This window comes from Rosa rugosa, chromosome 5 (assembly GCF_958449725.1).
Source record: "Rosa rugosa chromosome 5, drRosRugo1.1, whole genome shotgun sequence".
Taxonomy (NCBI): domain Eukaryota; kingdom Viridiplantae; phylum Streptophyta; class Magnoliopsida; order Rosales; family Rosaceae; genus Rosa; species Rosa rugosa.
The window spans coordinates 15562141-15587325 of record NC_084824.1 but is presented as its reverse complement, the minus strand read 5'-3'; the positions used below and the strand labels follow the sequence as shown (position 1 = coordinate 15587325).

General features: G+C 38.7%; 3 protein-coding genes across 5 annotated transcripts; 1 reads left to right on the top strand and 2 right to left on the bottom strand.

Moving 5' to 3' along the window:
* Positions 1 to 5075: 5075 nt before the first annotated feature.
* LOC133709064 (uncharacterized) lies at positions 5076 to 7103 on the bottom strand. 2 transcript variants are annotated; one of them, XM_062134663.1, is made up of 2 exons: positions 6965 to 7103; positions 5076 to 6230 (listed from the first exon to the last, which is right to left on the bottom strand). In XM_062134663.1, the coding sequence occupies exon 2, from the start codon at positions 6132 to 6134 to the stop codon at positions 5346 to 5348; it is 789 nt and encodes a 262-aa protein (XP_061990647.1). In that variant the 5' UTR covers positions 6135 to 6230; positions 6965 to 7103; the 3' UTR covers positions 5076 to 5345. The 2 variants fall into 2 exon arrangements, with proteins under 2 accessions (XP_061990647.1, XP_061990648.1); XM_062134664.1 differs by having other exon boundaries at positions 5076 to 6220; positions 6965 to 7060.
* Positions 7104 to 13301: 6198 nt separating this feature from the next.
* Positions 13302 to 16592, bottom strand: LOC133709926 (pentatricopeptide repeat-containing protein At5g18475-like). Of its 2 annotated transcripts, none has more exons than XM_062135886.1 (2): positions 16214 to 16592; positions 13302 to 15351 (listed from the first exon to the last, which is right to left on the bottom strand). In XM_062135886.1, exon 2 carries the CDS (start codon positions 15324 to 15326, stop codon positions 13773 to 13775), a length of 1554 nt encoding a protein of 517 aa, XP_061991870.1. In that variant the 5' UTR covers positions 15327 to 15351; positions 16214 to 16592; the 3' UTR covers positions 13302 to 13772. The 2 variants fall into 2 exon arrangements, with proteins under 2 accessions (XP_061991870.1, XP_061991869.1); XM_062135885.1 differs by having other exon boundaries at positions 13302 to 15358; positions 16214 to 16591.
* Positions 16593 to 22168: 5576 nt separating this feature from the next.
* Positions 22169 to 24445, top strand: LOC133710277 (DNA-directed RNA polymerases II, IV and V subunit 9A). Its single transcript, XM_062136309.1, has 4 exons — positions 22169 to 22316; positions 22396 to 22471; positions 23210 to 23368; positions 24143 to 24445. Exons 1-4 carry the CDS (start codon positions 22288 to 22290, stop codon positions 24221 to 24223), a joined length of 345 nt encoding a protein of 114 aa, XP_061992293.1. The 5' UTR covers positions 22169 to 22287; the 3' UTR covers positions 24224 to 24445.
* Positions 24446 to 25185: the final 740 nt, after the last annotated feature.

Here is a 25185-nt window from a genome sequence, read left to right as displayed (position 1 = left end):
TTTATATATTAGACAAATCATGGAGACATAATTTACTTTTAGCTTCTAAAACTATAAGGAAAAATTGTGTCAATGCTCTTAAAAAGAAAAAAGAAAAAAAAAATTCAAAAGCCAATCTTCCTATCGCATGTGATTCGAACCATGGGACCAATTGAAACCAGTTGAAAAATACATCATAGCCTTGCCACTACGCCAAGTTGGCTAGCAATGAAATTTACAAACTCTACGCAACTTATACTTGTTTTCGTATACAGAAAGTAAAAAAAAAAAAAAAAAAAAAAAAAAAAAAAAATATATATATATATATATATATATATATATATATATATATATATATATATAATTCAGTGGGGCACGGGGACCCACTGGGTCCCCACGTGGCTCCGCCCCTGATTGTTGCTAACGGGATTAATCGAGGCTGGTATCGATAGTAGAGTGAGAGTACAGAGAGCGAGTTTCTATTACTGCTACCTCCATACATAGTTTGTGTACATACTAGAAGGTACACCAGGTTTGTCACTCAACTGGGGCCCGTAGGGATACACAGACCATGCCATGGGCCGGGCTCACAACCCACCATGACGGGGCCCATGGAGGATGCCACCCCGGGCATCATAGGCCTGGACCTGGCCAGCACAGCCCATCTAATTACACGATAGAAGGATAACAGGGACAACCTGCGTCCCACATCGAGAAGAGGGGGGAACTCCTTCCCCAAGCTCGAGTATAAAGGGTAATAACTTCTTTATCCACTATTTACTTGAATCCACTTATATATTAGTTTCTCACTCAGGCATCGGAGAGGCGTAAACCGTCCGGTACGGTTTACCCCTCTAATGCTGTGTTCTTGGTTCAGGATTTAGGAGTTGGTTCGGTACCCCAGGCGGTATAGCATTCTGTGTGAGGTACCCAGAGAAAGTCACCAGAAACAGTTTGGATCCACGAATCACATAAAAACACAAGGCTTTAGTTTCTGCATCAGTCGTGTTGTGACCATTCTGTATCTAATCTCCTTCTCCAAGTCTTTTTACCATCATGCTGATCACAGCTCTGCATATACACAAGAATTTAATCCATACAATAATATAAATCGCACAAAAATTTTTCCTGCTAGGACCAGAAAACCTTGGCCAATGACCTTTGGATCTGAAGTATCTAAATATCCGTAACATAAATATAAAAAGAGAGGGAGAGAGAGTAACAATATACTACAGTTCATGTTGGGTTCAAGAGGAACCAGGCAGGGAGACCTGGCAATATTGAATAATGGGCTTCAGTTTCTCAGGATCAAAAGAATTCCAGATAAGGCAATGTTTGCAAATGCAAGTTGGATTAGAAAATTCTGAGCGTTGTTCTTTGCTTATCAGGTTTCCCAACTCATGTTTCTTTATCAGGTTTCCCAACTCAAGTTGGATCGGGAAGATGGACATAATTTTGAGCCTATCAATAGACAACCACTACTACAAAAATTGAATCAGACAACGCCTCTCACACGACGCATCATACTTTTATGTCGTCTGATTGATTTTTATTTTTTTCGGTCGTCTGATTGATTTTTATTTTTTCGGACGTCGTTTTTACGAAATCTGTTGTCTGATATGGACTTTTGAATAAGTTCAGAAGACATTTAAGAATAAAACCGTTGTGTGACGCTTAAAAAATTGAGCGGCAATTTTCCCACCATGTAGTGGTGCCAAATCCCATCTCAAACCCCAAATTTCATCCCCAACATGTATTAATCATACAACGAAAAATAATAAAACTGTGGTCTGATCAATATATTTGACTGAAGGAAGGAGATTTCCCACCACCATATTTCTCTAACTCCGCAAAGAGGGAAGTCAAATTGATAGGAGGCAAATCCCAAATTTAAAATGGTAGTCTTCAGACCACATTTTTATAAAATTCTGTTGTGTGAGTCTTTGTCCAAATTGATATAGGCGGGCTTGAAGCCTAAACACTTGAGCAAAAGAATAACAAAAATACCCACAACTCCTCAATCTCTCGATAGCGCCTCACTCTCGAGTCTCGACACAGACCCATAACCAAAACCCACAACTTTCAGTGCCCTCGCCCTCTCTCCCTCTATCTTCTACCCCTAGACCCCAAATCCATCATTTTGAAACCTTGGACCTCTCTCCTCTCTCCAACAACCAAACCAGTTTCCGCCTCATAGGATTGATGGTGAATTCATCCCATGACTCTCGCTTCAAAACAGACTGGAGAGAGCCCTAGATTGGAAACCCTCTCTTCTCCAATTCTTCGAGTCCTCTTTCTCTTACATAATCCAAGGCGGCCTCTCTATATATGAGCAGAAGAACCAAAAGAGCTCCTTTGCCCCAATGAACGGCTCGATTATGGGCATTCAGTTTGAGTACTTGGGAAAGTAAGGGTTCGGGTTCCTGCCTTGGGTCATCGAGTACTTAGGTTAACCTATTACTAAGAAAGAAACACACCTAGACGTTGTCTAAATCGATTTTAGAAATTTCTCTACTCCAGTAAGAAAGCAGACACGTTTGGCTTTATGGAGCTCCTACATTCTTGGGGTTACTGAATAGAAAGGCTAAGAACTTGTTCTTAGGGCTTGATAATAGTGGAAATGCTCTATGGTACTTGAATGTATATCATATACTCATTTTACAACTAATTGAAGCAAAATTACAATTTAATTGAACTAAATCTACAACATTAACAATAAAGTTACCATGCACATTCGTTTTACACATTTACATATAATTGAACCAAATTACCACATCAACAACAATTTGTTCATAAACATGTAAAAATGTCATAGGTCGAGTAATTGCCTCTAATAGAACTAAAATTACCCAAAAATGACTCTCTATTACAAATTTGTTGTCATATCTATAAATGTGGGTATCGCATACATGAAGGTACCTTAGAATTTACCGTGGAGAGACCACATTGTGTAACTTACTCGAATGTGGGAGAGTAATACAAAGTGAACCTACTCATCAACCAAACTCACGCACTCTGACTATAGGGAATGTTAACTTCATCACCTTTGACTATTATGCCAGTGTGGATGCTGTAGTCTACATGGTTGATGCTAATGACGGGGAGATTTGCGGAATCAAGAAAGGAGCTCGATGCTCTTGTCTCCGAGGAGTCACTGGAAATGGTGCCGTTTCTTATATTGGGAAACAAGATTCACATACCTCAAGCTGCCTCAGAGGATGAGCTGAGTTATTCAATGGGTGTGACCAAGTACAGAACTGGTAAGGGGAAGGTCAATCAGGCCAGTTACAACCTCCGCCCCCTTGAGGTGTTCATGTGCAGCATTGCCCGCAAAATGGGTTATGGCGAAGGATTCAAGTAGATGACTCAATACACCAAATAGGCAAAAGGATCCACAAGGGCTTATGTACGTGGGAATTATTGGTCGGAGTGGATAGTGTTCGGGCTTCCCTTCCCCCCCCCCCCCTCTATTCATCATAGATGATCTCTGTTAGTTTAATTTTTCACTATGTAATTTTATTTTTTTCAGAGAACATTATGTAATTCTATTAGTTCAAGAAATATTTACAAACAATATGAGATATTTTGATGAAAAAATAAAAACATGCAATTTTGATAAAAAATAGTTTGCTATCTTGATTTGATTTGATTTTCTGTTTTTGTTTTTATGGGGATCTACTTTTCACAAAATTAAAGTATGAATTGTAGTTGGTTTATAATTTGATTTATGCTAGAGATCCCAAATTTTTGTACCAAAATTGGATCCCAAATGATGTGGACATGACACATCATTGCTTTTCTGGAATTTAATTTCCAACATGTCTCTCTCAATAGAGATTAAATTTTTCAATAATAACTTTTAAAATAGTAATAAGAGGAGGAGGAAGAAGTAGAGATTAAATTTTTCAATAATAACTTTTAAAATAGTAATAAGAGGAGGAGGAAGAAGAAGAAGAAGAGACCCTAAAACTTGATCTCCATAACTCAAGGCATGCGGGAAGAGAATTTTCAGACTTGCTGGAATTGTATTCTAGCTATGAGCTATATGCTATATGAGTTTCCATCGCTTCTTTCATCATCATGTCTGTTGTTGTAGTTGGTATGGAGGAGGAAGATATATATAACTATGGAAGATGATTTGGAAGATATATATAACTATGGAAGATGATTTGGATTTGGTCATCGGTTGCCGGATTCCGTGTTACCAATCGCAGGAGTCCGGTCGCCGGAGTCGAGTCACCAGTCGCCGGAGTCCGCCACCGGAGTCAAGCAAGGTCTCCAATTACTTATTTCTCTAAGTGACAAAAAAGGAGAGGGCAAAATTGTCCCAAAAATAAATAAAAATGAATTAAAAAAAACTTAATTGAGTATTAGGGAAATAATCTCTTAGAGTGTTTGGGTAAGTGGCAATCTCTTAGAGTGTTTGGGTAAGTGGGCAATTTTTAAGCTAAAATTGAATAAGTGATCATTTCCCCATTATTCTATACATGTTCACTCATATCCTTCAAATCATAACTTCCATTGAAACTGAAAAACTACAGCAGTTGTTTCATGAATATATGTGTGTGTGGTGTAATTCTTTTTCTTTTCTTTTTTTGTTAATAAAAGTCTACTACCGCATCCGTGGCAAAGCCATGGAAGTAGCTTGGAAGAACACGACTGGAGAAGAGGCTAGGGGTCAATTCTTCTGCTGCTGTTGAAATCATTATTAATTTCTTTTATAAATGATATTATTAAATTTTTTTATAATGATAAAATTACAAGAGGAAAATATATATTGATAGAAATTATTACGTCTAAAGTGATTATGTGGCACTTGCCATGTCATCTGGTGTAATTTTTTGGTGTCTCAAGCATTTTCGTTATAATTTTAAACATTTTCTTTTTCTTTTTCACATCGCTGACATAAGACAGACCTATTCAGAAAACCAACAGTCAATACAGCGTTTATCTGTCTAAGCTTAATCGCCATATCGGATTATCGGTCATAGCCTCACAGGGCGATGCCACTATACCAGATGATTCAACTCACAATAACAAAGTTACATTATATTTCAAACGCTACCACTGCTCTGCAAATTGAAAAACAATGGAAATTTACCAAGAAAAGCTCAATTCATAAAACCAACGAAGTATTACAGAAAAACTTCAAATAAAGCAACACAGTCAAAAAGAAATAAATGCCAAGGAAACATCCACAAGGATGTATTGGCCGCGAATTGATAACATACCTAATCATTCATCTCAGAAACCCCATAATTGAACTAGTTTCATGGAATAGCTTGTTAACATTCATCGACTGATTGGTAATACACGACACACTTGAACCATCCACCAACATTTTCCTTCTGCTCAAGTACCTTAGTTTAACGCTTTCTGCTGTGCCTCTTGCTCTTCTTCCGGCTTCTCCTATCATCAGAATCAGATTCAGAAGCTGATTCTGAATCAGAAGATTCAGATGATGAGGAGTATCTTTTACGTCTTGTCTTTTGCTTCTTCTTCTTCCTCCGGCGCCTTCTCTCCTCCTCGGAATCAGATGATGAACTGTAATCTGAACTACTCCCTTCAGAAGAATAATCAGAACCTGTAACTGATGATTCCCCACTATCAGTCTCAAAAACTGAAGCTTCACTATCACTGTCAGAATCAGAACCTCGCCTATGTTTCCTCTTGCTTTTCTTCGACAGCTTTTCACTCTTCTCTTCCTTTTTAGTATCTGGATCTGGACCATCCAGATCGTAGGATAGTGACACCTTCATCTTCAGTTTAGGATTTTTGAGTTGCTGAGTCCTAGAGGGCCTTGAGATGTATACACGTTCATTCTTACATTCATATGTCCAATGCCCAGGTTGGAAACACTTCTGGCATTGTGAAGCTGCACTACCAACAGTAGATACATTAGCCTTCAGGTCTTTCCTTTCACCCAGTCTCACTGCCTTTTCAGTACTCATCAAATACATCTGTCTCTTGGCTTCCCTTTTCTCCTGCCATCTGCTGGGTCCTTCTTCCTTCTGTCCATAAGCATTAACATTTCGGGCGGCAGCAGCAGCAGCCCTTTCAGCCTGAGCTCGACTAAGACCTTTGGCAGCACTCAAGGCCTGAGCCTTGATCCTTTCTGCTGCAGCCTGAGCCTTCTCTTCTTTCTTACTCGACATGTTCAAATCAGAATAAGCAGAACTGCCTTTCCCTCAAAGACCAATCCCAAGTTCCAAGAAACTATCTCAACCACAGTCCCAAAATGCTGCAACACCCTGCATTTAACCAGTAATTAGGTCATCCACATTCATCTAGTATCACCATGTGTGCGCAACAAGATCAAGAAACCAAAATAAACAAGCAACCAAAAGACAGTGAATATCAAGAACGAATTGGGAGAAAAGAGGCAAAAGAGTAGCAAATTTCAAATCGACTAGGTTGAAGTTACGTGGTGCTGCCACAAGAAGATTCAAACTGCTATATCAATCCACATAAACCAAGATCATGTTGTAAACTCTAATATAGAACTAAAACTAGTTAAATGGTTCGAAAAAAACAAGACGAAAGCAATACAATTCTCTACAAGAATCATGCTACCATACAGATTCAGGGTAAGAAGAAAGAAAAAAATTGCATTGGATCATAATATTTTTAAACTGTAAATTAACAAAAAAAATTTAGCACTACCAAAAAATTTTCTTGGACAGTTGTTTCACCTCAATTGTTCCTTGTGCAGCATTAATTTCAATTTGAACTAAAATTCAGCTAATGAAAAATATGCAATCAAAAGGCTCAAACTACTTGAGCCGAGTTACAGGAATATTGTTTCAGGAAAAAGACCAAAAATTTCAATTGAAATATAATCGAGAACCCTAAAAGCATTGAAATTAAGATCATAAGACCTTCTTCCTCGGCCGATCTACTCAGAAATTGTTGCGCGGAAAAGAGGAATTAGGGAAATTAGAGGTAAAGAATTTACAACAAGAAATATGAGGGAGAAAGAAGATACCTTGGTTGGGTTCGTGTGCGGGAGCTTGAAGAAGAAGAAGAAGCGCGCTCTGTAGATTTGGGATTTTAGGGAAGAAAGGGTTTGCTTTTCCCTTATTTACTACGATTTAGAGAAAGGCGGCTCTTTAATAAGAAACGCAGTCGTTTCGGCCCTTTTTTCATAGTATTACGATGTAACCAATTTTTTCATGATTGAAAAATAATTGAAATTGAAAACATGCAAAAATTAAAATTTGACGAGTACGTGAGGTAAAGTTCAGGTATTTAAATAAATAAATAAAAACTATAAATAAAATTAACTAAGGGGTTATTATGTGCCCAATACCATTTATCACATGGAAAAATCAGTTTTTACATAATTTATAGGCTTATTTTTGAATAACGGAGCACTGATTGTTTGTTAATGAGTGATAATATGATATATACCACATTTCCATATCTGTCTTTCTATGATGAAAAAAAGGTATGTAATGTGCCGTGTTAACTTAAGCTTAATGAGAAAATCGTTGCTATAAGCCATACATAAAGAAGTTAATAATTTGATCAAAAGTTATGAAGCTAGGTGGTCTTTCTGTCATTGTTAGGAATTGCTAAACATATATTGGCGTCTTTATGCCATAACCCCAGTAAGATTTTGAAGTTTGCTTAGATATATATGATTCAATGGCCAAATTTCTGCCAAGTAAGTCTTTGATTAATAACTCTCATACTACGGAAAACCTCCCATGGATTGATGACTTGACTAATTACGGTTAATACGGTAGCAATATATTTGTTTTCCTTTTTTTCAAGGATATTTCTTTTAATTTTGTTTGGTTTGAGAACTTGAGTCACGAAAAAACTATATATATTCTTATAGTAAGACACAAGAATGCTTCTATTCAAACTTAAGAATCAATCTATAATTACAATTGGAAGAGAGCAGAGCCCTAGGGTTTCTGAGCAGAGTGTGGCGTCGACGTGGTCGTCTTCACCGGCGAGCTGCGCCGTAGGTCGTGCGTTGCAGATCTCAGGGTCTGTTTGGTGGTGGCAGAGGTTTCGAAAAGATCCGGTTGTTCTAGGATCTTGGTGGCCGGGTCTTGGCACTGTGAATCGCGGCAGATCGGCGGTAGGTACGTCAGATTGATACTGCCGTGACTGGGGTCTGGGTGAAAGACTAATCGCTGCGGTGTTGGACGAGTGCCGGCGGTTTAGCGGGTCGAATTTTCATACCAACTGGGAGAAGTCGAGGTCGAGGCGATTGATGATCGGCGTTGGAGTGCTACCGATCTGTAGGCACTGGTGCGGTAGTGCAGTGCCGCTTTTGAGGATGGCTGCCTGGGGTGGATGACCCCCAGACAGGGTGGAGACGGCGGCGGCGATAGGCTGGCTGGGACAGGGTGCTCGGACCAACGTTCTTGTCTGGGTTTGGACCTCTGGGCCTGGACCTGGATCACATGGGCATACCTGGGCCCATTTCAGTAGGTCTGAGAATTGGGCTTGGGTCGTTGAGCTTGGGCTTAAACTTGGACTAAGGGGCAGTTGGGCCTTCGGGCCTAGACTTGAGCTCAAGCTTGGGCTGGTTGAGTCTGCTACAGTGGCATTGGACAAGAAGAGCAAGACCAACCTGTTGCCGAGGTTGTTGGCTCCTGAAGAGGCTAAGGATGGTGCTGGCTCCAACCCTAAGGGGGAGGAGCTAGTATTTTCTTAAGTCTCTGCTATTAGACATCTGGTTACAAGCCTTCTAGAGTTGGAATAGTCTCTATGAGTTGTTCTAAGATGTTTCTAGTTGTTATTTGTACCACAATGACGTGCTGGCAAATTAGACTAGATGCATGATTTTTCCTTAGAATAGCGAGGTTGTTCTTGCTCGTTTTAGGCTTGCTTTCCGACGAGCGTCCCTTTTAATGAGTTAGTATTGGCTTAGATTAGAGGTGGCAAACAGGCCGCTAAGCATGAGCACTGCACGGGCCCGACACGCTTAAAAGAGGCCCGGCACGGCCCAAGCCCGTTAGTGGCCCGACACGACCCGAGCACGTTAGAATAACGGGTCGGGTTGGGCCTAGGAATATTGGCCCATTGGCCCGGACCGAGCCCGAGCCCGTAATGGGCCCGACATGGCTCGAGCACGACATATTGTGGCCCGGCTCGTTACAAACACAAAATTTCATTTTGTTTTTAAAAATATTAAAAAACCACAATGATGAGATTTGAATATTAGACCTCTTTATTTAAAATTTCATGACAATTCCACCAATGCTATTTCTTTTTGAATCAGCCCGAGGGGCAATAATATCATTCATCACAAGCCAGAATAGGCCGTTACATACCCTTCCGCTGCCATTTAAGGACATAGGCAGACAAGAAAATAGTGGTAGTACCCACAGTGGTACATAGAAATAGATCTACTCATTAGACATCAAATACGTAAAGGTAGCGAGGATCCTCCATTGGTACTACGCCGAATGCGCTAGAGATCTAGGTTCCTAATACAAGAAACATTATTGTAATTAGACTAAAGCTAAAAACATAGGGTTGGGCCAAGGGCCTAAACCCTAGCCCAAATAGCAATGGACTAGGGCAAAACCCTAGCCCAACAGTTTGTGGCCCAACATGGGTAGTCCACCAAGGAAGCTTGCTCCAGGCCCATCATTCCTGTTCGGGCCAGTCCGCCTTGTCCTCCCACCATCCCGTCGTACCTCACCCTTCCGGCCGAGCTCCGTCGTTGACCCACGTCGCCTGACCCGTCACCACGCTCCGCCTTGCCTCTCGTACCAACGCCGCCGCGACATACCTCCAGCACAGAAAAACCATCCCAGATCCAGGCCCCGCAACCGTACCCCATCGATTGGATTCTAGGGCACCGTCGATTCGAGGACCTAGCAGCGAGGATCGGAGACCAGTCTTGTAAAGCACGATCATCCCTTCGACCTTCCCAGCCGAACTTTCTGACAAAAAAAAAAAAAAAACCGAGCAAAAACTCCCAGTCCAATGCTATTTCTTTTATGTTGTCAAAATAGTGAAATAAAACATTATATCCTTGTTTTGACATAAACTATTTTCTAAATATTAAATATATGTTTATTAATAAAGACTAATCTCATAATAATACAACTATAGAATGAAGGAAAGAATAATATGATATTAAATCTTCATTATATTAATAAAGATTAATCTCACAATAATATACTAAAAGCAATATATTTTCTTTCTTTCTTTCTTGTAGTGGAATGTAAAAAATTATTAGAAAACTAATCTTAAAAAGCTAAGATTAAGAAAAACATTGAAGAACTTAATTTATTTTAATTTTCTAAATAGTTAAATAAAATTAATTTTTATTTATTCAAATTAAGATTTTAAAATCGTGTTTTATAGTGGGTAGGCACAAGCACGGCCCGGCACGATATGAGCTCGGGCCATGGGCCGGACCAGGCTTAATGTTTAAGTAAATAGGCCGGCACGAGCCCGGCACGATAATAAATGGGCCGGCCCAAGCACGGCACGAAGCACGACTAGGCCCGCTTAAAATGGGCCGAGCCAGCCCGTTTGCCACCTCTAGCTTAGATAGGTTTATCCGGTTTCACCGGATTCTTATGTAAGTGAATGTTAGACTCTGACCTGTTTTCATGACTTTGATATCTAATAACATCAAATCCTATTAAAAAAAAAAGAATGCTTATATTCATACATCTAAATTTGGTATTTGGACCTCTCTCTCTAAATTTTATCCTAAATTACTGGTTTTAACGTCTATTCTTTTTTTGCTCTATACACCTAGTCTTTTTCACCCAACAAGTTACCGTTACCTCCAACCTCCACATCAGAGAGAGACTCGTTTTGCTGCAAATCATGTATGTAGTCGAACCCACCATCAGCCTCATTTCTCTTGAAGCCTTTGTGAATTGTCTTTTCACTTTGTCTATCTGCAATCACTTTGTGAATTGAGAGAGAGATTACTTATGAATGCATTGAACAATATGATCTCTTTGCTAAGTAAAGAGAGAATCACATAACTAAACTCTCTGGCCCATAATCCCCCTCACATTACTTAGTGTTATAACCATCAAGACTTTCTACACTAAATCTACAATTCTCCATTAGTAAAGATGAAATTAAATTTCTTTTTAATAAGAAGAATAGTTATGCATTCATAAGATTTAGAATAAAAAAATCCATTCACTTTTTCTGTTGTTAACCAACAATATTCAAAACAACCCAACGATGAATCATGGGAAGTGTACATACCCCCCTTATAAATGTACACCCACTTACTCCCTAACTAGTCCGTCGTAAATTTCCCTCAATTTACAAATTTGCAGATATTACCTGGTTGGTAGAGAATGTGGGTCTGAGTTTGGTACTGTTGCAACAAACATTCCATATCAGTAATGTGACGAGGATTTCATTTGAGATACGTAAAACTGTACTTGATGTTGGAGTTAATGGCTTAATGCTGGATTTATTTAGAAAGGTGAAGAGGTGTGTAATATGTATTGGGTTTTGAAACCACCCGACTGCTAAAGTTATTGAAAAATTGGAAAGTAAAATTTGAATTGTAAATACCAAATGATTCATAGCTGGATATGCTTGCAAAAGAACTTAGCAGGCAAAGTAAATGTCTTACAAAAATGATTGTCCGGGTTGTTCTTCTGTGTACGTATGAATCCTTTATAAGTGATATGGTGAGTTCATTTATAAATTTTCCAATTTGATGACTGTTATTTGAAAGAACTAGATATTTGTTTTTGATCCAAAACACTGGAATGCAAATTTATTTGTTGCTTTTTCACAATTTATATTTATATATGAGTTTCTTGCTAACAATGTTTTCTCTACACTTCTGGTGTCTTTTCTAGATGATACTAATTTAATGGAGGCTTTATGGGTTTTCTAATGCCTTCTCTTCTGTATTATTTTCTTTTTCTTTTTCTCCTCTGTTTTATCTTTTTCTTCTGTGGCTTTGGATAGAGCGTTTAGGACTGAAGAACAGTCTTTCAGATCATTGCATGCAGTAGGAACTTGGATCTTTGTTGGTTTCCCTAAAAGATAATATGTTGGGAGGAATGGGGAATATAGGCTGCCTTCTGTACCTGGAATATAGGCTGCTGATCCAATGAAACATCAGTGTGCAATAGTCCTATGAGATAATTTGATTACTTGTGACAATCAAGGTCATCTTACTAGTATTGTGGTATGACGGAAGTGCTATATAGTGCAAATAGCTGACTTTATAGTCTGAAGGAGAGGTTTAAAATTACATTTGGGGTTGATATATAATTATGCTCAAGTTTAAGTACTTGTTATGCTACCATAGAGAATATGTAATGGCAGAAGAAAACTACTGAGGCTTGATGAAGTGACATTAAACTTACTTGAGCTGAGTGAAGCCTTCAGCATATTCAGCTTCCATATTTTCTTAATGCACCAATGCACTATGTTATTTCTCCTTTATGACTCCCAAATTGAACTCACGGACCAGTACTCACTTAGATTCCATGTATGTATTATCTTTAATCAGAGTGTCTTGGTGGTTCCACAAGTCAGTCATTGCCTTCACAGAAAACTTATGCTGCATCACCAATTTTTAGTTCCAAAGACGATAGAATGTTTAGTTACTTTAGTTGTTTTTCAACGTGTCTGTTAAGTAATAGTAATTCTTGTGGAACAATGAACAGCGAGATGTGAAAAAGTGACCCAACTAAGAGAAGATGGACAAATGATTAAAATCTAATGTGGGCAAATGATTTGAATCTAACCAATGTATTTTGATTTTATCATACAGTACGTTTTGAGTGACCCAGCTAAGAGAAGAGAATATGACAAGCAAGGGATGCTTTACGTCTATGACTATAACATAAATGTAAGATATTCATCTCCTTTTCTGCCATCAGATACTATTCTGTTTCTGCTTCAAATTCCTACTTTCGCTTTCTTTCCTTTTTTTAACTTTTGGTTTGTGTTCTGCAGGAGTATCTTAACCGCTACAAGGGTCTTATATTGACATGCAATGGCCTTGGGATAAGGCATTCAATTTGGTAATCAACAATATGCACAAACTTTTCAATTCTGGGGTTACTATCATCATATCCTCCTGTATAAAATAGAGACCAAGGATATCACCATCACTTTTCAATGGCTCATGCCTCCCCTCATGCTACCTCTCTTGTAGAGTAGCGTTTGTATAATCTTCTTAATGCTTATCCATTATGAAATATTCAATGGCCATTCTTGGCATGAGGCACCTGCTTGCACATGGTAGATCGTTGATTTTAGGCATAGTTGACGGCTATCATTTATGGTATTGATTTTTGATATAAATGGAGGGTTTTAGTTCTGTTAAGACACCTTTCGATGATGGTCAAAAACTTGTTGCTTTCTAGTATAAAAGAACATTACAAAGTACATGGTTCATGGTAAAGAGTGCATTTTCCATTTCTACACTAATTTCTTGCCAACAACATCAAGCTTAGCTTAACCTCCAAAACTGGCCTAAAATGAGCTTTCCTCCTGTAATGTCAGACGAACTAGGTCAAGATAGCATGAGAGACCATCAGATGGGTTTTCATGAATATCGTGTTTCTGTCTATACTTCTCTAGCATGTTAATATCCCTCCAATTCCACTTATGTGCCAGGGACCGAATTTCTGTGCCTTCATATCATAATGTATGACCCTTTCCCCTCTCACCAGAATGGAGTAAATCAAGGTCGCAAAGCCGATCAGAACGCATTTTCATCCCATAGTTTTTCTCTTGAAGAATCCGTAATTTCATCTGTGAGTTTTGCAAGCCAACCATTGAAGTTTCTGTTGCATCTTAAATCCATATTGGGGTTAATCAAACTCTTCATTAACTAATTCATCGAGCAGTTCAAATGCAGGCAGCAGCTTTCTTTCTCTGCAAATTGATTCAACAAAAAGAGCCCAGGAATCAGGCAGTGGTTTGAAACCCAACTCCACCAATCCAAATAAAGCCATAGTTGCATCATCTGCCATTCCAGCCTCACAAAGGCTAACTAGCAACTCGTTTGAAGTTGCATAATGTGGTACAAACCCCCTACCCATCATCAATCTCAACAACTCTTTAGCTTTGTTTAGTTCGCCTTTCTGACACAAGGAATTCAACACAATCCTGTAGCTTCCCTTATTCAGATAGATACCCTCATAAGGAAGTTTGTCCAGCATCTCAAGCGCATCCTCAATTCTGCCTTCTCTACATAGTCCTCCAAGTATCACATTGAAAGTCACAGTATCAGCTTTGCACCGTCTTTCTTTCATCTCTTTGAGCAACTCTATCGCTTCATCAACTCTCCCAGTCCTACAGTAGCAATCAATTAAAGTAGTGTAGACAACTGTATCTGGTTTGATACCAAAGCTCTTCATTTCATCCAAAAGCTCCTTGGCCTCCTCCAATCTTTCCTCCTTACAGAATCCATTCATCAGAGCTGAGTAATTGAATACATTTGGGTTGCATCCTTTGCTCTTCATAAAATCCAATATCTTCCTTGCCCTATTAACTTTCCCACCACGGCAAAAACCATTAATCAAAATGTTGTACGTTAGCACATCAGGCAATATCTGATCCTTTGAGATCATTTCCTCAAACAGGTCCATTGCTTCTGTCAGTCTTCCACTTTGACATAAACCATCAATTAGAGTCGAGTAAGTAATCAAATTAGGATAGGAAAGCTTAGACTTTTTCATTTCCTTCACAACCTCAAAGGCAGATTCAAGATCCCCATTTGTGCAATGGTGCTTAACCAAGATGTTGACAATGCATGTATTCAGCCTCAAGTTAAGACTCTTCTTCAAATGCATGAGAAACTGTTGGGCCAAATCAACCTGATTCGCTTCAATCAGTAGATTTAAACAAGTACTAATGCATTTGAGAGATGGCTTTTCCCGAACTACTGGCTGGATAGCATAAAACATTTCAAGTACTCTTTCATGCATAGATGATTTTGAAAAATGCTTCATGAGATTAAGGAATATACCCTCATGATATTTGCAGGTATCGTACTTCATTTGATAGAGAACTGCATCAACAGCCTTGAACTTCTTGTTCTGAGCAAGCTTATTGAGGATAGTTGCAAAGGTGGCATTATTGTGGTTGAAACCCTTTTGCTCCGAAACCATGTTAAATATTTCCAAGGCATGCTGTGGATCTCTCTCACGCTTGATTAAGTTGATGGCAGCATCGTGAGATATATATTTGGATCTCCTCCTAGCTTCTGTCCTTGTAATTGTGGTTTCGGGAGGGGGATCTGGTTTGTGAGCATTGAATTTTGATAACTTAACAGGAGAGACCCATGAAACAGACGATGAGATTGTCGAAGGAGAGGAAGCGAACCAATGGCACCAACTAAAATGAACTCTCCTTAGATTCATGAAAACTGCAGCTGTTCTAAGGGCCCTGCAATCTGAAGAGCATGAGGATCTTAAATAGATGATCACGCGAGATTTTAAGAGTCTTACTGTAAAACAGGTGCTTAAAATTCAGGGCAGGAAGTGGTCCGAGTAACAATGGCAGATGATAGAGACACAAAAGATGATATATATTGACAAAAGCGATATAAGCATAGAATTCATCTGAAAGGGAGTGTAGAGTTGAGTAATTTAATTCTAAAAAAGAAATAGGAACTACACTGTGCAACGCATACACGAGAAATTTATTGAAGAGATGAATAATGGGAAAAGACTTCATCTTGGCTAATCTAATCTAGGATTTCTAGATAGAAACCCAAGTTGATTCAGTCATTTCTCAGCCCTGATTGCAAACCTAAATGAACGTTTATAGTCTTATTCTCACGCTAAATACTAAGTTGTTCCATCTGAATCATCCACCAAATAGATAACAATGGGTAATTTTGTGTCATTCATATGAAAAAATTGAATGCCAAAACAACAAGATGCAATGACTAGTTATTGTTATCTTTAAACTGACTAGTTTTAAGATTTCATTCATAAAATTTCAGTATTGAATCAATCACAGAAGACAATAATTCAAAAGTAAAACAGAAGATTGAGCAAAACAAAACAAAACAAAAATGAGAATTTGCATTAAGCCCCATAAGTAAGATATACTAAAAACATGCCAAAGCATCACATATGAGCAGATGTCATGGCACAACTGAATCACAAGGCCAAGTAAAACAACACATTGGGTATGCAAAAACCAGTCTATCAAATAACACAATTGAAAACAACAATCAGGGTAGCAACTACTTGGTCTGACACCCTGATTTTACATGTAAAGACATATTCCTAAAACATACCCAGAAGGCGTTCAGTGGCTGAAGTGGGTCGTCGACGGTCGGAGTGGTCTGCAGTGGCTCGAGAAGGAAGTGGGGTGTTTGAGGAGGACAGTCCGACAATGGCAATTCAGTATTTTCACCACCACCTTTGGGCCTTAACAGTTTTGTGTATTGACCCGGCCCAAATTTTGGCTTTGTGCCCGCATACCAACGGTCTGTTTACCTCGACAGCTTACTTCTCATTATTTTGGGGTTTTGTTTTTGTCTAGTTTATTACTCAATCAAGTTAGGGTTTGTTTGCGAAGTTATGGTCCTCGTATAATTTTTGGGAACTAATAGTATTATCCTTAGAGCAAGTTCACCCGTTGAGGTCACTGGATCAATACTATTCACTGCTTTTTGCCTTTCATTTCCACCTATTTGGACCCAAAATGAACATTTTGGCCTGACAAGGCATGTCTTGGAGAAATTGAGCCAATATCAGTGGCTCAAGCTATATATTGTCGACAAGCTCGAAATATATATTTAGAGGCTAAATAAAGCCTACTATGGAAGTATGACAAGTCAACTTTAGCATATTTTCCTACTTCGGCTAGGAAAAACCGAGCTAGACAAGGAAGGAGGGGTGGCAGACTAACCAAATGAAATCGAAATGTGCTGAAACTTTCCAGATCCATTCTAGACAGCCCAAGGATCATTTCTTATGAAGAGTGCAAGAGCTTTTTTTGAGTGGAAGACCTTCAAACAATCAGCCCAATTTTCTACAGAAGCAAAACTGGAAAACTGGACCTGTAAGAGGTCCAGCAGCATTTTCGGCCCAACCACATGGAAGAAAGCTCTGAAATTTGGTCAGCATGATCTAGATTCATAGTGGAACATTTTTTATGAAGACATCATGGCCAGAATCTGAATTTCTGATGGAGATATACATGAAGGAATAAAGGAGCCGAAAGTGCTTCCTTATCTCCCAAATTCATCATTCCTATTAGTGCTCCACCTCCATCTCCACCTCCCTTATCTCCCAAATTCATCATTCCTATTAGTGCTCCACCTACACCTCCACCTCCCTTATCTCCAATTAGTGCTCCACTTTCATTTGTTTAATGCCAAAGTAGTTGGCATGGTAGCCTATAAATAGAGGTTACATTGAAACACAATTCACACATTCACATTCAACAACAACATCTCTAAGATGATCTAAGTTCTCTCTAGAGCAAACCTCTCTAAGAGCAACTCCTCTCTTTCTCTTTCTCTTAGCGGTGATCTCACTCCTAGTCCTAGTCTTCTCAGAAGCCGACTTTCAGTGCCACCAAACCCTCTGTCAACGTGCTTCGGTCCTAGTCTCCTCGGGAGCCGACGGTATTGCCGCGACCACAACGGTTACAGAACCAGCCAAGCAAGGGTAACGCCCTAGCAACCCAGCCAAGCTAAAGTCACGCTTTAGCAAGTTCTCCTCACTTCCCGGTGGTTCTCGCTCTGCTCGATCTACAACATCGAGTATCGATTTGGTGATTTTCAAGAAGCTCAGCAAAAGTCCTCACCACGAGGCACAAAGAATCCCACGACGAGGTTGGTGCTCTCCTCGTCCACAATTGCTTGAAAGAAGTCAGGTCAAGGGACACCCCCGACGACCGCACCCGAACGGTGCTGGCACGTCCGCGCAGAAAAGAGACTGTTGACCAGCTGCAGCAAAATTGGAGCCAAACACCACCATCTAGGTCACTGGGTCAGATACTGTTCACAAAAGGTCACTCTGGGTCACTTTCTAGGTCAATTTGACCTTTTGTGAACGGTATCTGACCCAGTTGTTTGGCTCCAATTTTGCTGCAGCTGGTCAACAGTCTCTTTTCTGCGCGGGCGTGTCAGCACCGTTCGGGTGCGGTCGTCGGGGGTGTCCCTTGACCTGACTTCTTTTCAAGCGATTGTAGACGAGGAGAGCACCAACCTCGTCGTGGGATTCTTTGTGCCTCGTGGTGAGGACTTTGCTGAAGTTTCTTCTTGTTCACAAGTCGATACTCAATTTTGCAGATTGAGCAGAGCGAAATCACCGGGAAGTATTGAGATCTTGCTAAAGCGTGACTTTAGCTTGGCTGGGTTGCTAGGGCGTTACCCTTGCTTGGCTGGTTCTGTAACCGTTGTGGTCGCGGCACTACCGTCGGCTCCCGAGGAGACTAGGACCGAAGCACGTTGACAGAGGGTTTGGTGGCACTGAAAGTCGGCTTCTGAGAAGACTAGGACTAGGAGTGTGATCACCGCTAAGAGAAAGAGAAGGAGAGGAGTTGCTCTTAGAGAGGTTTGCTCTAGAGAGAACTTAGATCATCTTAGAGATGTTGTTGTTGTGTTGTGAATGTGTCTTTTAGAATGAGAAGAGAAGGTGTTTATATAGGGAAGAAAAAGAAGAGTGAAATGATGAGTGGAAGAAAAATAATGAAAGTGGAGTATGAAAGTGATTTGTAAAATATGGAAAAGATAGAGAAATGATGAAATGAAAGCAAGGCATGAAGGTGCAAAAACATGGAAGTGATGATGATCTATTAAAGAGATTGTCTAAGAAAAATATATCCAAGGAAAAAGAGAAAAGCATCTAGCTTTCTTCATGTGGGTAGGAAACATGAACATGTGAATATTGAGCTGGTTTTAGGTCAGTTTCTGCCCCTTTATTCCTTCAATTATTTCTCCAACAAGACTTCATTATATCCCTTCGACTTCTGCATATGAAATGTTCCACTATGAGTTTAGATCATCCTGACAAATTTTCAGATTTTTATTCCATGTGGTTGGGCCGAAAATGCTGCTGGATCTCTTACAGGTCCAGTTTTCCAGTTTTGCTTCTGTAGAAAATTGGGCTGATTGTTTGAAGGCCTTCCACTCAAAAAAAGCTCTTGCACTCTTCATAAGAAATTATCCTTGGGCTGTCTAGAATGGATCTGGAAAGTTTCAGCACATTTTGATTTCATTTGGTTAGTCTGCCACCCCTCCTTCCTTGTCTAGCTCGGTTTTTCCTAGCCGAAGTAGGAAAATATGCTAAAGTTGACTTGTCATACTTCCATAGTAGGCTTTATTTAGCCTCTAAATATATATTTCGAACTTGTCGACAATATATAGCTTGAGCCACTGACATTGGCTCAATTTCTCCAACACATGCCTTGTCAGGCCAAAATGTTCATTTTGGGTCCAAACACCAGTAACCTAGATGGTGGAAATAAAAGACAAAAAATAGTGAATAGTATTGAACTATTGATCCAGTGACCTCAACGGATGAACTTGCTCTTAGTATTTTCCTCTTGCCATAATAACTAGTCATTATGTTCTGCAACATAATAAAAAAATGACAGTGAATATCAAGAACAAATTGGGAGTAAAGAGGCAAAAGAGTAGCAAATCTCAAATTGGGTAGGTTGAAGTTACGTGGTGCTGCCACAAGAAGATTCAAACTGCTATATCAATCCACATAAACCAAGATCATGTTGAAAACTCTAATGTAGAACTAAAACCAGTTAAATGGTTCGAAAAAAAAAAAAAGACGAAAGCAATACAATTCTCTACAAGAATCATGCTACCATACAGATTCAGGTAAGAAGAAGAAAAAAATTGCATTGGATCATAATATTTTTAAACTGTAAATTAACAAAAAAATTTAGCACAAAATTTTCTTGGACAGTTGTTTCACCTCAATTGTTCCTTGTGCAGCATTAATTTCAATTTGAACTAAAATTCAGCTAAAGAAAATATGCAATCAAAAGGCTCAAACTACTTGAGCCGAGTACAGGAATATTGTTTCAGGAAAAAGACCCAAAATTTCAATTGAAATATAATCGAGAACCCTAAAAGCATTGAAATTAAAATCATAAGACCTTCCTCCTCGGCCGATCTACTCAGAAATTGTTGTGCGGAAAAGAGGAATTAGGGAAATTAAAGGTAAAGAATTTACAACAAGAAAAAATAATAAACGCAAGGAAAAGAATAATGGAGAAAGAAGATACCTTGGCGGCTCTTTAATATGAAACGCGGTCGTTTCATCCCTTTTATAATTTTACGATGTAACCAAAGCTTACACAAGAATTCCACCAAGAAAATCCGGTAAAACTTATGTAAGCTAAAACAAACTAATTAAAATAATTGGAAAGCTCACATTTAACTATTTAAGCAAGCCTATCCAAGAATGACAAAGCTTCGCCTCCTACAAAAAGAAATCATTCAACTAGCCCTCACTTGTCAAGCACGCAATTGTGGTACAAACAAGAAAATAGAAACGTCATAGAAGACTTATAGAAACTTAATCACACTCGCTATGCCCTTCTCATTGGGCATAGCAATGCGCAAACCCTTCACCGCCACCTATACCTCAAGGAGGTGCAGCGGAGGCGCCTTGAGAGCAGAAACGCCGTCATAGTCGGCCAGCTGCAACATGGAATTGTTGTAAAACCATGGACCCCCCCCCCCCCCCCCCCGAGAGAATCCGATCCTTCACGTCCCTATCCTTGAATTGGAAGATGAAGATCTCCTCCTCCTCCTGTCGGATAAAAATTCTCTCACTTAGTCCCCACACGTTGGAGATCGTCGCCGAGAACGTCGGGATCACCTCCGCCTTCTTAGACAACAACCGGCCACAGAGGTAGAAAATGAATCGTGAATTGCATCTTCTCCTTCAACAAGGCTGACAATAGCCTCCTCAAAAGGTGTAGGAGGAGCCACTGTTTCCTCTGCCATCTCTTCGCAAGCTCGATCAGTTCGGACGACTAGGGCAAAGAAACCCTAGCAGAGTAAAAAGTCGACTAACGTTTGTAATCGTTGCACACCTTGACGAGTATGTGTGATTGATGTAAAGTTAAGGTAAAATGAATGAATACATATATATGTTTAGATACTCCCGGGTTTTATTTTGCTAAGCCATACATAAAAAAGTTAATAATTTGATTAAAAGTTATAAAGCTAGGTCGTCTTTCTGTTATTAGCAATTTCTAACAAACTTATGTCGGCGTCTTTATGCCGTAACCCCAATGAAATAGAGAATCTTGGCGTGTTTTGGCCATGAGATTCTGAAATATAGAGTTTGAACTTTTGTCATTGTCTGAATAAGCGATTAGTGTGATTAGTTTGGTTGCTTAATTAGATATATATGATTGATGATTCAATGGCCAATTTTCTACCAAATTAGTCTTTCATTAATGACTTTCACACTATGGAGAAACACTCCCATGAGTTGGTGACTTAACTATTACAAGTAGTATAGTAGCAATTTATCTGTATTCATTGTATTTTTTTTAAGTATTTTCGTTTAGATTTTGTTTGGTTCGTGAAATTGAATCACGAACAAAACAATAACTTTCTTGTAAAAAGAGACAATAACAAGGAAATGATTTTCATTCTTTACTCTAAATTAACAATTTTCTTTTTGCTTTGTGTATATTTAATTCCTTCAAATATCTCATATGTTCCATGTACAAGACTGTCATGTACTTTTTGAAAAATAATGTGGACATACAATTACTTTGATAACCTAAAAAACAATTCAGGTATATTTATCCATTAATATCACATAAAATCCAAGAACAACCAATATCATATCAATTACATTTCAATAAGCTCATATTACACATGACACAATATACATGCCTTAGAGGATTCTATTTTATACGATTTTCAACTAATATTCTTTGTTCATTTCTAATTTAGATTATAGTTATGGAAGTTTATGTCCAATCGTACGCAAATGGTTATAAAAATTATATGAACCCAAGATATCAAACTCTAAACGTAGCCAACACACCATTTTTTCCTAGCATTTTTCATTTACAAACTCAACTAAGGATGCAATCATAATAATGTTAAAAAAATTGTCATTTGTCAAAAGAAAAACAATTAAGAAAGATTGGGTTATTTTAGTTTCAAGGGTAAATAAAATGTCCTGAATATTTTACCGCGCCTTAGCAAATATTAGCCTTTTCGACGATTTACCCTTAAAATTGCAACAAATATCAAATAAGGGCCCTTGAAACGAGAGAGAGAGAAAGAGAGCAGAGGGAGCTTCTGGAAATCTTGTCAAACAGAAAGAAGAAGAGAGCTTCTTCTCGAAAACCCAAAGCCTTTGCAAGATGAGTACCATGAAGTTTTGCCGCGAATGGTCTAAACCCTAAACCCTCACTTTCGTTTTTGTGAAATTTTGATTCTAATTTGTAAATGGGGTTTTCGCGTTTTTGCAGCAACAACATTCTCTACCCCAAGGAGGACAAGGACCAGAAGATTCTCCTCTACGCGTGCCGCAATTGCGATCACCAGGTCGCTCATTCTCTCTCTCTCTTTTTTGCTCTTTTGATTTTTGGTTGCTGTGTGTGAGAATTGCAAAAACCCTAATGAAAAATGTGGGTTCCCCAATTTCCTGTAATTGACATAAGTACAAAGGTTCTAACTTTCACCCAAGTTTTCGCAATGAAGGGTTTTTGTGAAGTGCATTGAAAATTCTCCATCCTTTTTCTTTTTTTTTTACCCATGTTCCGTTGATCACTTGAAGGGTTATTGAGTTTGGTATACTTCATCTTTTTGCTTTTTGGGTCATGCTGAAAATTTGCAAATATGTTTCAGTTGGCTTTACTCTTTTAGGATTGACATAATTACTTGACATAATCCAAGGCTCTAGCTTTTACTCAAGTTTTTTTGATAAAGGGTTTTCTTCATGTTTTTGCCATTGAAAATTCCCCATCTGTACTATCTGTGGCTGACCAACTTTTCTTGGAGGGTCATTCGGTTTGCTACTAATCAATTTTTTCTTTTCTTTTCTTTATCGGTTAGCTGAAAATTTGTAAATATTTCTAGGCTGAGTTTATAAGCTCAATAGTCACTTCAGTAAACACCTGAGGAAGATGCTTGAAGTCTCATATGGAGTTACCTTCTAAATTCTACTTTCAGTCTATTGTTACTATTTGCTCCTACTATCTTCTATGCTGAAGGATTTTGTCATTTCTGATTCCTCAACCATTATATACATTTTCTTATTAGAGTTTACATGTTGTTTTGCAGGAGGTTGCTGATAACAACTGTGTCTACAGAAATGAGATACACCACTCGGTTGGGGAACGCACTCAAATCTTGCAAGATGTAGCTGCAGATCCAACTCTACCTCGCACAAAAGCTGTGCGCTGTGCTCAGTGCAAGCATGGAGAAGCTGTCTTCTTTCAGGTTAAATGCTCATTCTTTAGATGCTGTTGTGAATTTTATGTTTACTTGTGCTATTTCAGTTCACTTTGTTCTTGGTTAGATGCAAAGAGACCGGAGGTTAGAGTATCTGTTAATAACACACATAACATCTTCTAAGTCTGTCAGTTGAAATTTCAACTGTTAATGCTTTGAGTCTTTACCATTTAACTGTTGTATTTCCATGCGACTTAGAATATAATATAGACTTACTAATTTTTCAACGTGAAGGCTGGTTTAGCTACTTTTGTAATGCATCTGCAACGACATCTAATAGATATAAGATCTTGTAGTAATGCATCTGGAAAGAATTTTAACAGATATAACCTTTAACAATCTATGTTTTAGTAATGCATCGGGGAAAAAGATTTATCTTCGACAAAGTTATGGTTCTCTCTCAATACATCATATCACTTTGTCTGTTTATTTCTGGTTCAAGTTACTCTAGAGGGATCAGTGGTCACTTGGCATTTGAGTAGTTGCCACCACTATAACATACGAAAGTCACAATTGTTTATCTCTCTTCTTCTTATGGGGTTTGTGTAACTCCAGCCTTTCATGTCCATATATATGGTTCATACATCTACACTTTACAGTGAACAGTCAGATTGTACTTCATACATATTTTTTACTCCACATGATTGCACTCATTGAGTAGTCATATTTAAAGTTCCTAGCTATCTTAAACAATTTTTTCTGGTTCAAGGTGTGTAAGATATTAGAAGTGTTTCTAATGTACAAGTTCTATTACCTGTGCAGGCAACTGCTAGAGGAGAGGAGGGGATGACTTTGTTCTTTGTTTGCTGCAACCCCAACTGTGGCTACAGGTGGAGGGACTAATGTGATTCTAGTTGTGCGTTAGGACCAGATTACATCTGACATAGCCCATTCTCTTCTAGGCCCAATTGCATTGGCAATCCAGTTAGCTTACTTTCATCTTTTGTAAGTCCTTGGGACACCTCAGTAATTTCAGCTGTACCTAGCTGATGATCTATCCTTATATTCTGTAATGGAGGCATTTCTGCGAATATGAATGAAAATATGACTGATCTTTGAGTTTTCCCCTTCTTTCTTTTATGCCCTTTTCGTCTGTAGCTAATATTGTGCTGTTGACCCAAAAAATCTAGTTGTGCTGGGAATTAGTTCTGGTGTATTTTTGTAATTGGGTTAAGGTTTATTGTGTAGCAGAAATTTAAGCTGCGCTGTATGAGCCCTGAGTTGCTCTTTCATTCCAAGCACCAGTATTTGTATCCCTTGGTTTAGGTTTGCATGTGTATAAACCATCAATTGAAATTAACAGGTACTTCATTTTTGCTAGAATAGTATCCTGATTTTCCCATCTATTTGATTTGTCAATGTGGCCTTCAGTTGTCAGCTTATAGGTGTTCCGGCCGGTGCATAGAAGAATTTTCTCAGTTCTCCACCGGCTTTTGTTCAATTCCCGAACGAAAAATTCGGCTAACCCCAAAGCCATTTTATCGACTAATCATGAGATCAATACAACTCGATAAAAGAACTAATCCTCATGTGAGATAATTTGAAGATGGTCAGTAAAGAGGTAATAAATAGGACAAATCTAACAGCTCGATTTGACAACAAAGGTGGAGAATGAACCGCAACAAATCAAAAGAATTCTCTAGATGAATGGAGAATGAAATTGAGTCCTAAAGGTTACTAATGTAAACATCTAATCTCATGTTAAAAAGAAGAGTGCAAGAGTGAAACTGATCAAGGGGAGTCGATAAACAAAATTTTTTCTCATCAACACTGAAATGAAAGAGAAGATCGTTGACAGTTCAAAC